Source organism: Chaetodon auriga, chromosome 24, assembly GCF_051107435.1.
Source record: "Chaetodon auriga isolate fChaAug3 chromosome 24, fChaAug3.hap1, whole genome shotgun sequence".
NCBI lineage: Eukaryota > Metazoa > Chordata > Actinopteri > Chaetodontiformes > Chaetodontidae > Chaetodon > Chaetodon auriga.
In genome coordinates, this window is record NC_135097.1 from 11,292,413 (window position 1) to 11,305,572 (window position 13,160).

General features: G+C 42.2%; 1 protein-coding gene across 2 annotated transcripts; it reads left to right on the forward strand.

Annotated features, from left to right (window-relative positions):
• Nucleotides 1–3,270: 3,270 nt before the first annotated feature.
• LOC143317252 (amino acid transporter heavy chain SLC3A2-like) lies at nucleotides 3,271–8,437 on the forward strand. 2 transcript variants are annotated; one of them, XM_076725309.1, is made up of 11 exons: nucleotides 3,271–3,376; nucleotides 4,387–4,598; nucleotides 4,705–4,889; nucleotides 5,621–5,794; nucleotides 5,907–6,001; nucleotides 6,087–6,217; nucleotides 6,702–6,811; nucleotides 6,908–7,110; nucleotides 7,209–7,286; nucleotides 7,387–7,606; nucleotides 7,702–8,437. In XM_076725309.1, the coding sequence occupies exons 2-11, from the start codon at nucleotides 4,402–4,404 to the stop codon at nucleotides 7,839–7,841; spliced, it is 1,533 nt and encodes a 510-aa protein (XP_076581424.1). In that variant the 5' UTR covers nucleotides 3,271–3,376; nucleotides 4,387–4,401; the 3' UTR covers nucleotides 7,842–8,437. The 2 variants fall into 2 exon arrangements, with proteins under 2 accessions (XP_076581424.1, XP_076581423.1); XM_076725308.1 differs by having other exon boundaries at nucleotides 7,387–7,600; nucleotides 7,696–8,437.
• The last annotated feature ends 4,723 nt before the right edge of the window (nucleotides 8,438–13,160 follow it).

The window sequence follows — 13,160 nt, forward strand, 5'->3', positions numbered from 1 at the left end:
GATCTCCACTGTTGGTTTGTAAAACAGTGGACTGGACGTAGCGCCTCATAAAGTTTGAAGTGCTGCTTGGATGTTGATCTGTTAATAAGTTCTGCTTGGTGTGAAGGCAGGACAACACAGGCTATAGTTTACTGTGTTTCCATTAATACCAGAGGCTGTGTTCCCATTCCATATTTTGCTCTGCCCTCATCTCATAAACATGTTTACACAGCTTCACCCCCTCCTCTCTTGTTCAGTTTGACCTGTGTCTTGGTCTCCTCCTCCTCTCTTGGCCACTCCTCTCATCTGCCTCTTCCTCTTTCCTTGTTTTTCCCAAATCTCCTTCTAGTCAACATCTCTTCAGACATAGTTCGACTTAAGTCTGGAAAAGCAGAAGAGTGAGGAAAACAGGGAAGGAATGATGAATAATGGTCTCCCTCTACTGTTTCTGTCCACCACACCAAGAGCACCGTGTGTTCATATCAGCCTTCAGTCAGCAGCTCGGTTACAACCTGACTCTGCCAAACACGTGATTGGGGGGCCGGGATAAAAACAGAAACAGATGGCGTGTGTTTGAGCTTGTCAAGAGGAGAGACGGAGCGTGCTCTTATTTTGTTCTTGGCCATATCTAAATGGTCTTCAGCTGAAGTTTCCACCTTCCGCTGCCAGGGAAAATGGCACAGAATTTAGGTTATTGACCTTGTTAACAGGTGAAAATGTCACGGATCCACAATTAGACACACAGCAGCCCCTGGCCCAAGTATAGGACGGCCTGCATTTGGAGAGATGTTATTGTGAATGGGTTTGTACTGAGCTGTCTGCTCCACATTAGACAGGAAAGCAGGGAGGAGAGGAAGGCCTGAGATTAGAATAAACCTGCAGCAGCATTATTCCCTGTAAAACAAACAATAGGAGATTGGAATTGCAGCTCAAAGTGCTTTAGAAGAAAGAAATCACACGCACCAATTGAGTTCTTCGTGTGGAAAAGACAGAATGGACATAAAAATAGCTAAAAAAAAATGAATGTAAAATAAGACGGAGAAGAAACCCCACTGAGGATGAAAATAAAAATAAAGATAAAGCATCAAATCACACTGTAAAGTAATAAAATATAGGTAAAAATAGATTACTCAGAATGCATAAAATCGTAAAATCTTTTGCAAATATTCAGCAGGCTGTCTTCCCTGATGTCTGTCAGTAATGTGTTCCAGAGCTTTCTGTAGATCACAGTTTGAGAAGCACTTTTATGAGACACCATCAGCTCGAGTGTTACTCACCTAAACTCTGATACAGGCTTACAAAACAGGCTGATAAATTACCCTGAATAAGAAAAATATGAGTCAAAAAATCAGAACACACTTTGCATCATTATGAAAGCCTTCAGGGCAATAGGATGAAGACTGACCCAGATCATACATGTGCATAAATGCACATGCAAATGTAACGTTACACCAGAGCGACGTGGTGGAGTGACACAGACAGGAGGGGTGAAGAACTAAAGGACTGTGTAGATATTGGGGTGGGGCATTTGATTGACTCTCAAGTCGCATGCTGGCCCTCACTGAGATACACAACAACATCCTCACCCGCCACCGCCGCTGCATTTATGTACATGACGTAGAGATTTTGTGGGCGCTTTCCAAGAAGTCTGTCGTTACTGTAACTCTATGAAGGTCAGCAGCAGCTGGGGAAGGCTCCAGAGCACATGCACGGACAGGAGAGTGGACGAACTGTTCTCTCTCCTTTGATACAGACCACATTATTACATAATATCATTCATCAGCAGCTAGAATCCGGCTAACTTTTATTCTAATCATGCACGTTGCTGTCATGTCATGTCAACAGCAGCAACATGACACATCAGGAAGCTTGACTTGAGAGACTTGGCTGTCTCTGGACCTGGTTTAGGAGACAGATCACTGGAGTACTCCAATCCGATCAATAGCTTGCTAATGCAAACCATCCAATGCATCCATTTTTTAATAATTTGCCTACCACATCAGCACCATTACACAGTAACTAAGAGAAAACTGGAAAGCCATGCAAGTGCAATTCAGCCCAGATTCTTACTTTATTTTCTTGTATTGGTTAGCACTGTATAAGCATGATCACCAGACTGAACCGACTCTTCAGTACATGTTTGTCACTTGCTAATCAAGGGGGAAATGGTGCAAACGAGGTCTGTATGGTAAAACAGAAGCAGGGAATGAGTAAGAAATGGGTGATTAAGTAGATTAGTGGAGAACAGAGTGGCGATCTCCACTAATGAAATGATTAAAGGCTTCAGCAGGAACTGAGAGAGTATGCAATCAATCCATCTATCAATCAGCCGTCAGCATGGCTCATGCAGCTGATGACATTATCTTGAGTGAGAATTTGCATGATCAGACTAAGTTTGTTAGTTATCGCCAACACTTTTAACAGAATACTTCCAGCCTAACAAGTGTTGCTCTGTCATAAGGATGTTGCAGCTTTCTGTATTAAAACTCACAAGGGCCACCGTCTTCCACCGGCATGCACGCCCTATTCATACTCTGAGCGAGTGCAGACAGGTTTACCTAAATGAAAACAAGAGCCCCTGGGAAAATAACTGTCTTGTCTGTTGTGTAAACTGGGGCAAAGGTTGAAATCGCATCAAACATCAGAATCAGCTTTTCTGGACACGTATGTGTACTATAAAGTGTGACTCCAGTCTTAAGCTGCTCACAGTGTTACACAGAACAACATACAATGTCTATATGCAAGTCAGAAACTGTGAACGACACAAATGGTGCAAAGAAGTAAATGTTGAGTGAATACACATGAAGTGGGTAGTTACATACAGTCGGCTATATAAATGCATGCATGTCTAATTATAAGTACAGCCTGCAGGATTTATATTGACAGTGATGGATAATATCCATAGATATTAAAGCACAGTGTGTATTAACCTGTGTTTTATCATTTGAAGGTAAGCTGGTGTGTTGGTGTTACATAGCTATTGACCTATGGGTGATTTGACTGACTGTCTGAGCGATGGGAGGACACTGCCGTCATGCCCGGTTGTTTCTGCAGAGCTCTGCAGGCCCAGTAAACACAAGCATGCTCTGGAGGTAAACAGCTTAACTGAGTCCTGCATTAATGAACGCGCTTATAGAGAAGAGCTGACACATTTGACAGAAATGTGGTCCAAGCAACAGGTTTTCTAACTTGTGGTGTAACACTGATGGTTTGGAGCTCGTAGTTTGATCTGTCTGTGGGAAAAGTGGGAGAGATTATTGGGTCGTCCCCTTGGTGGGGGCGGGGAAAAGGGCCAGTACAAATACAGAGCGAGCCGACTGTGTAACAAGATTAGCGCAAGCAACGACGAACGACGTAGAAAGGTCGAACAAACCCGGACGGACATTTACTTTTACAGGTAGTGTAAAATTTTATTCAACCGAATTAGTTGTTACAGGTCGAGTTTAGGAGTGATAAACAGCATTATAGACTTCTAAATAGAAAACAAAGTACAATGTGCACGAGCTATCTCGTGTAACAGCAGATGACGTAGCAACCGGCCACGTTTCATCATCCTCTCGAGAACATAGTACACGATGTCAGACATGTGTAAGGGTTCATGTTCGTGTGATGTCTTTCTTTCTTTACTTAGCATACTTCGATTAATGAGTTTTGGTTATATTTCAAGAGTTCTTGTTCAAGGAGTATTGAAATGTTAACGAAGCGGGAGGAACCGCTGTCACCAGCGGCAAACTAATACACTTCCGGAAGCGTTAATTTATCCGGTATTTGTCGAACGTTGAGTTAAAAAGTGGCCATAAAGTGAGACATTTCAGAGCTAAGCACTGATAAATGCTCATTTTAATGCTCAGGGGGCTGTATTTTTGCGACAGCATTCTTTACATATTTTATATCCTTCATATTGAAACGTAATGTACTTATTGTACAAAGGACAGTGGTTGTTCAAGTGTAGCTCATCACTTCATTCAATATGTCTTAACTCACTCTTATTGTGAAGGTCCAGGTGTTTCCGTTGAGACAGCTTGCTTGTAGCTGTCTACAGATGAAAACGGACCAACTTTTCAAAAGTTGTCTGTTCATTTGAACCGCAACAATTGCTTTAAATATAAAGTTCAACGTGAAGTAGGTAGCGTTAATTTAAGCGTTTTGTTGTTGTTTTCTGAGCTCTTTTTCACTTTACCGGAAAACAGGTTCTCGAGTTAATGATAGCTGCTGACATTAGTCAGCAACACCCTTTTAATTTCTGCCTGAGAGTTAGCCAGCTAGTTAATTAGCTAGTTAAGTCTAGCCTCTAACTGGGAGGTACTGAATGTAACAGGTGACTAACAATTCAGGTGATCAGAGATGAAACCTTTTGTGGCCTGGAGAAGAGACTAATTAGATCTATCTCTTTGTCCCCTGCTGAAGAAATCAGATTTAACCATGAATAGAGACCCGGAGATCGGCATGAAGGAGGTGATGCTCAATGAGGGCGAATTGGGAAAGCAGCTCATCTCGGGCGACAACCAAGCTGCAGGCGGAGAGAAAAATGGCACCGTCAAGCAGAAGGGTGCTGAAGATGAGGTCACGTTCACTGGCCTGTCCAAAGAGGAGCTGATGAAGGTTGCTGGGACACCAGGGTAAGAGCTACTGGCCAAGTGTTGCTATAAATTCAGTCTTTAATAACCCAGGTCTTGTATTGGTGTGGCCAGCTTAACATTTTTTCCTGTCATCCTTTGTGTTTAGATGGGTGCGAACCCGTTGGATTCTTCTCGTTCTGTTTTGGCTGGGCTGGGTCGGCATGCTGGCTGGAGCCATAGTGATCATCGTCCAGGCCCCTCGCTGCAAACCCATCCCTGAGATGAACTGGTGGAATGAAGGACCTCTGTACCAGATCTCTGACGTTGAAGCTTTCTCTGAGGGAATGTCAGGTAGAGTACTTTGTGCTTATGGTGTCATCCTTATTCCCAAAATAAAGATATTATCTTTACAAAGTGGTCTGGTTTTGGTATGGTCATCCACTCTGATTCAAGTCTTGTGACAAAGTCTTAGGTTTCCTTAGTTCTGCATGGCCTATTTCTGCTGGCCAAACTGCTGACTGGGCTGACAACGTGTGACTCAACGTCTAAAGGACAAAAAAAAAGCCTACGAGTCATCTCTTTCATATCTCTCCTGCGCAGATGTGAGGTTAAGGTTGAGCAATCCAGTACAGTACAAGTGTTTTTAGACTTAATTTGTGATTTACTGAGAAAGTCGTGAAGGAAAGAAGGAGCAGGACAGCTTGTACCGCTGTTCCTGAAGTGAATTACGAGGCAGCACTCAGGTTTCCAGCAGGCCTTGGCCAGTATTCCAACAACCACACGTGACTCGGTGGTGTTTTCATGTAAAGGCTTCTCTTGTGCTCAGACTTCACATGGCCTGCACAGGGTTGTGGAGGGAGTCATTCACATGCTCCTGCCTTAAGTCAGCAACTCACTAAAAGAGCAGTGTTTTTTCCTTAGCTGCCTCTGAAAGCATCAAAATGTCTCTCTGGCCTTCAGCCCTCTCATCTGACCATGCTACTTCTCACATATCAGCTCTCTGTTGTCCCCCCTCCCCAGTGTGAAAATCACACAGACATGACAGTTCATTCTCCCTCCATGTCCCTCTGTTTGTCTTTTAGGTGTCGAGGCAAAGTTGGACGACATAAACCAGCTGAAGGTGAAAGGCCTGGTTCTCGGCCCTCTTCACACCGTCCAGTCCGACCAGCCCAACACCCTGGATCTTGAAGCGATTGACCCCAACCATGGAAACAAGAAAGCCCTCCAGGATGTGCTGGAAAAGGCCCACAAGAAGGGTAGGTCAAACCAGCTCATTCTCAGTTCATATCAATAGAGTATTTATTTTTTTTTAGGACTGCTCGGGCCCAGATGTTGTTCGCTAACTCTTCATATTTACTTTCCTCTCAGGCATTTCTGTGCTGCTTGACCTGACTCCAAACTACCGGGGAACTGATCCCTGGTTCAGCAGCGGTGATATTAGTGAAGTGATTGAGAAAGTCAAGGTAGGACACACACTTTGGGTCATACTGATAGAGAGAATCCATGCCGTTGAACTGTTATAAACCAAGTGCTTGTGTTCTCTTCCAGGCTGCAGCGGAGCACTGGTTCAGTTTGGGTGTGGATGGCATCAAGATATCTGACCTCGCTGCTGCTTCCAGTTCTGTTGATTGGTCAAAGCTGCAGGCTGTCGTCCAGAACGACACGTCCACCAAGAAGAAGTAACCGCCGTTTTCTGACTTCTTTTGATTCTGCATACGTAGACAATTTGTGCAGGAACACAATTTCAAAACTTTAAGTTAAATGGAGGTATTACTTGCAAATATAGGGCAAGCAATTTTTCAAAGAATCTTTAAAATGTCAGCTGACAGGGTTTTGTTTCCTGAGAGATTAAAAGCATTCCAGTGCTGCAGGGACTCTAGGCAGCGGTTAGGGAGAGGCAGATCAGCCAGACAGAACTCTGAAAGCCAGCGGTGCTTTACAGTCTCTCATGATAAAGTGACACCTTGTGGACGGTTTGAGGAACAGCACAAAGTCGACTTTTTAAATTCAACATTTTAGGGAGATGCTGATTTCAGAATTCTGTGCTATTCTTAAAACGGCTTAAGACATAACTTTACATTTCATGCTTTCCTGAAACCATTGCCAGCAGTGGCTCTTTTGCTCTATAATGTGATTTTAATCTTCCCACATTCTTTCTCTCAGGGCGCTGATGGGCGTGGTTGAAGGCATGTCGGCCGCAGAGGTGGCTCAGCTCGCTAATACCACTGGTGTAGATCTCATCCTGTCCGACCTGCTCAGCAGCAAAAAAGCAGGTGGGCTGGTGTTCCCTGTTCATCCTACCATACAGGCTGTGTATCAGTTGTTCATCTTTTAAGGTTTTGACCTTTTCTTTCGCTTAATATGTGCAGGTGTGGAGTGCATCAAGGCCATGGACACCCTTCACTCCCAGCAGAGAAGTCTGGCCTGGGGTCTCGGTGCCACCCAACTGGAGCAGCTGGCTAAACAGGCAACAAGTCTGGGCCTGATCCGTCTCTACCAGCTCCTGCTGTTCACCATGCCTGGAACCCCGGTGTTTACCTACGGCGACGAGATCGGCCTTCAGGCAGGACAAGTAAGCCGTCGCACAGAGCATATGTTGAAATGTTTAGTTAACCTTCCACCTGTAGCGAAGTTTAACCTTCATCTCATCCCTTTTTGTTTCCTTATCAGGGTTCAGAATCTCCTAAGATGGTTTGGGGCATCGAGCAGGAACCTGCTGAAGGTGCTGCTGTCAATGAGACTACTGAGGTAAGAGTGTGTAGAAAGGAGCTCCTTGAGCAAACTAGTGAGGACATGGTCAAATGCATTGATTTGTTTTCAGTGTTTTTAAACATTCTCACATTTGCAGGCTGAGCGGAAGGAGCGCGTCAGTACAAGGAAGTGGTTCATATCCCTCAGCGACCTGCGAGGCAAAGAGCGCTCCCTCCTCCATGGCGACTACTACCCTCTCTCCTCCTCCGCCACCTCCCTCTCTTTCCTCCGTTTGTGGGACCAGAGTGAGAGATACCTCACCGCCGTCAACTGGGGAGCTGCACCTGAGACGTTCAAGTTCACACTGGCGCCTACAGGCAAGTTCAGCAGACATGTGTGTCTTTAGGACTTGTCTTACACAGTAACGTACATCAACAGTAGTTTTTTGACACCCTGCTCTTTGTACCTGCAGAGGGAGTAGAGTTGCCAGAGACAGCCAAGGTGAAGCTGTCAACCGACGAAGACCTGAAAGCAGACACCACCGTCAGCTTGGACAAAATCACCCTTGGACCAAGACAAGCTGTCCTGCTGCAGTTCCCCTATACAGGCTAAAGATGGTGCCAAAGGATAGGAACACTACCAAGATGAGACTCAGTTTAAAAGACACTAAAGTCAGTTCTAATCCTTAGATAAAAGATGGCAAAACATACAGGACTTTTCTTTTTACTGCAAGTGATATGATTTTATATCAGTTTATTTATGAAGAACAGAAATGAATTGGGTCATATAAAAAAAATCTGAATTTTGGCCAGTACAAAGTGATGATGAATTCTTTTGGTTTTTATAAAGTTGACAAATGTCAGTCATAACACTTTTTTTTTTTTTTTAAATTTGTGTTGTTTTCAGAGCTGGTAAAAGATGCCGCAGCCTCAGACATGTGCTGATCAATTGAGCATTTTGCTCTTTTATGATCTTTTTATTGTTGAGTGTTGTCTGTAAATTACCCAAACATGTAAAAGACATTCCATTCTTGTTCTGTGGGCATTCCTCGAGCAGTCCTTTTGGGTTTTTTTTTAATCTAAATTTGAAGAGATGCTTTCTTTAAAAGGAAAAAAAATGACAATTTTACTTCACTTCATGGGCTGCGAAAGTTGTCAAGTCTGTTGAATGAACTGAATTGGAAATGAATAAACAGAAAGTTCTGTGCCCTCCACATTTTCATGTGTGCGACAGCATTCTTATAAGAGTGATTTCTGTGTTTGAGCGCACTCTTTGTGCCGAAGATGATATCAGATGAGACGTTCACTATTTTCAGAGCGTACAGGTGGGTTTAAGTGTGTCACAGATGTTAACAGAGGAAGCACGTCTATATTTTATCAGCGTCTCAGATGGGTTTTTTCGGCCGATTTATGCGTCACTAAAATATGTTTTTCGTGTACGAGTTTAACTAAATGGGTCATGCGCCGACTGTCTTAAAGTAACTACTGTCTTAACCTGTTGGCTGTATGTCAGGCTTTCAAGTGTTGCTGAAAAAATATTATATCTGACATGCTAAGCGACACTTTCACCCCAGATTACAGTATGAGTTCATACCACAGCGCCTCTCCCAGTGGTCTCTGAAACTATTCGCCCAAATCTACTGATTTTTTGAGCGACATCAACTTCCTGAAAGATGAATCAGCACTGACAAATTTAGCTAGATGAATCTGAGTGATACTAATACTTCCTTTCTGTAGATACTGTATTTCCCCACAGTTTCTTTATATACATGAATAATTTATCTTGTGAGTAAAAATCTGAATTCACTGGAACACCTTATGAGAGACACTCCATCCATGTGACTGAAAACCTGCTCTTTTCTTAGAATAATCTCCAGGATGATTGAGATAAAAGATGATGGCAGAAGTCATCTTTTCATATTTTTTGATGTTTTTTTTTTTTTTTTAAACATTTTTCCCCCTATTTTCTTCTCAATTTTCCCTTTGTACTCGTCCACTTGCAGCTCTTAATCTTTCTTTATATTTTTCTCCTCGCTATGTTTCTTGTTATGCACCAAAACATCAAGTCAGCCTCCTGGTATGAGAAAACAGGCTCTATTCATCTACAGCAGACATTGGAAGGAAACATGACCTCAGGAGGAATGGCTTTCCACGCTGAATACTTAATGATAAAATGTTCAGTTTGAATGGCACAGGAGAGCAAAAGAGATGAAGATGAAGGTCTCTGTTCCTGTGAACCATCAAGATTTTACTTATTATATTAGAAAAAGAGTTACCTTTCAATCCCACACAAACCTGAGCCCAGTGTGAGATCTTTGACATGCAATTCCTAACCGGCTTGACGTTAAACAAATGACTAAGTATATTTACACAAGAGCTGTATTTAAGTACAATTTTGACATATTTGTACTGTACAGTTTTTCAGTTATGACTTCTATAGCGCTCCACTGCACTTCAGAGAGAACTACTAATGTACTGTATTTGCCTGCAGTATTTACAAGTAACTTTAAAGCTGATTTTTAGATGTAAAACATGACATCAGCTTTTGACATGTGACACAGCTTTTAATGGAACAACCAGTATGTAAAACCAACCAACTGCAACATTAAAATGTTGCTTACACTTGAAGGCATCGATAATTTAAAAAAAAATCCAATAAAATGTATTTATTAATATAAAACTAAAAGGTGGCTTGCTGCATAATAGGCACTTTTAATTTTGCTAGTGTTGATGTATTTATATCTCTATGCGGCAGGTTTTTCAATGAGAACGTTGATGTTTTAATAGTTTCTTTTGGTTTGAAAACGTGCTTGAAGATATTCTTATGTTTGATCTTTAGAGGTGTCTTGTTATCGGTAGGCAAAATATTTGACTCCACGCAAAATATAGGAATGAACCAACTAGAATTTATGATAGTAACTACACTGGCAATCTAGCTTTAAAAGTTTTTTCATCAAATGCTGAAATCTTTTAAGTTTACAAAAATCTTAATTTCTGACCACTTTCATCATAGTTGTATGCGTAGTGTAATGTCATAAAACCTGACCATTTGTCATCCAAAAACATCTATTTAAACGCAAGGTCGAATAGTCCCTTTAACATCTGAAACTAAGCTTAATCTAGCAGAGTTTCAGGGTTTTGGTACAATACAGGGCCGCCGTGTTGCTGTGGTATCACAGGGGAGGTTTGAAGTTGATGATACCGGGAATCAGAGCCCGTCTCTGCACATCTCTGTGCACCCCACGCCGCTGTGAAACCAAACCACCGTCTCACCCACCACCATGCACACTCATGACTGACTCTCAGTCTGAGTCTGACACACACACACCTTTTACATCACGGTGACATGAACATGCATGACCTTTCATCAGCTTTCAAGGAGCGCTGTAGAGACGCAAATGATGTTTTACGCTGAAATTCGGCAATTGGAGGCCGTGCTCACCTGTTGCTTCATAATGGAAAGCCTTCTGCTCTAACCTGAAACCTGTGACTAAAAACAAGATGAAGTGTAATCAAAACTCACTCAATATACACCTACAACACTAACTTAACTATTTAATATAATCCCTGGTCTTTATATGAGCATGTAATAAACATTTATTTCTCTGTGATAATGGCTTTGAGCTGACGTCGTCTCACCATGTACCAAAACCCTGCTTCGTACAGTTTTACACATTCACAACATTAGGAGCTGCTGGCTCATGTGTCATTCTTCTGGAACATTTTGAGGTTCCGTGCCTTGTTCAAGGGTATTTCAAGAGTACTTTTAAGCCCAAAACAGCGGAAAAAGATACTCATTTACCTTGTTTTTGAACTTCTAGGCCTCTCCCCAGCGGTTATTGCCAGTGCTTCAGAATTTAGCTGTATTGTCGCAGCTGCTCAGACCCAAAAGGGCTGGATTAATCTCATGTTCTGCTTATGGGCTCAAACAGCAAAGAAAATAAGGTGCACCACCTTCAGTGCGGCGTTGGCTAAACAACTTGTCGGACACCCTCCACCTGGAAGGAGTCAGGTATGTTCTGATGGATGAGACTAAGGATTTTAGATGAAGTTGTTGCCCTCACATTGATGTGCTGTAAAGAAGTCCATCTTCATTCCAATGATAAATCTAATTTTTCATCACGCAGCTCATAGAGGATCGGTCTGGAGCGGCTTTCCTAAATTCATTAATTATTGTAACGTCAGCTTGAGCGTTCTTCAACATGTTCAGCATGTGTTCTTGTGGGTTCACAATGTTCGGTTTTGTTTTACCAACTGAAACTTAGAACTGTACAAACAGGGCAATAATAACAGAGCTGGAGTAAAAATACATACGTTAATCCCCCAATCCTCCCACTCTGTTTCACTATGCTTAAATACTAACTGTTCCCAGATTTGCTGTGTAGTGATTTAATTAAACGTGAATTTATTTGGAAACAAAAGCTCAAAACTGAAACAGTGATGTATGACACTATACAAAGACATACAGGGGGAGAAAGTACATAAAGAAATTGTTTGATATTTTGGAAAATATAACTTCTTTGCAGAAAGTTAGATGAGTATTGAAAGCACTCTCACCTCTCTTCGTTCAATATAAGATGAAGCCACCCGCTGGTTAGCTTAGCTTACATGAACATTGGAAAAATAGCTAGCCTGGCTCTGTTAACAGGTAGCAAAAGCTGTCCTTCCACAAGCTTGAAGGCTCCCTAATTAACATATTATGTTTGTTAAATTCATACAGAAACCTTCCATCCCCACTTTAATCCACCTTCCCTCCATTCTCTCCTCTCTTCCTCTCTCTGTTCCCTCTCCCCTGACTTTGATTCACACATCTAACGTTACGTCTCTTGCTAGCTCCATTAGCTAACCTTGAAACCTAAACTCAAGGTATGTTTATCTTAAAATGTACTAAAATGTACATTTCTCAGGGAATGGGACAAAGGTTAAAACTAAGGAGACCTCTACTTCTACACAAAGAAATATTTTGTCGTTTTGGGAAATACACGTGTTTGCTTTCTTGCATAGAGATAGATGAGGAGCTTAGCATGACAAGATGACATCTTTAGCTTAGCATAAAGACTGAAAATGGGGAAACATCTAATCTCGTTTTGTCCAAAGGGAACAAAATTTGCGTACTAGAATGTACTAGAAGGCTCATTAATCGACTAATTGTACAAAAACTGACGTGGAAAAAAAGTTATGTTTCACAGTAACATGTTAATTTTTGAGCTTCAGAGTTGCTGGAAGGTGGATCTTGTTAGCTTTGGTCAGAGACAGGCTAGCTGTCTCCCTATACTTCCAGTCTTTGTGCCATGCAAAGCTAACCAGGCAGGCTACTTATTTACCGTACGACTATGAAAACGGTATTGATTGTCTTGTAACTCTCAACAAGGAAGAGAATAAATGTCTCAAGCTTCCCGAAAGCTTCAGGGATGAAAAGACAGAAATTCACGTATCTGTAGCTGAATTTATGGTGCATACATACGTGCATTGGTTTACAATGTGTGTGTGTAACATTAATTTGTGTGTGTGTGTGTGTGGCTCTTTAAAAAGCAGCAGACCAAAAGAGACCATAAGAGAAAATGAGGGATGAGAGGGGAGAGAAGAAGCTCACACTCAAACTGAAAGTGTGTGTATGTGTGCATGTATGTGTGTGTGTATGTGAGAGAGGTTGAAGCCACACACTAGGGTGTTTTTCTCTTGTTTCCAGCATCATTATGACACAGCTTGACACATTCACACACACACACACACACACACACACACACACACACACACAGACACACACACACACACACACACACACACACACACACACACACATGCGCATGCACGCACGCACACAGTGGCATTATGACAAGGTGGATGAAAGATCAACTGAAAGAACGAGAGCGGCCGATCATCTTTGGTGAAACTAAATCTCTCTGTCTGCCTTGTTCGTCGTCACTCTCTC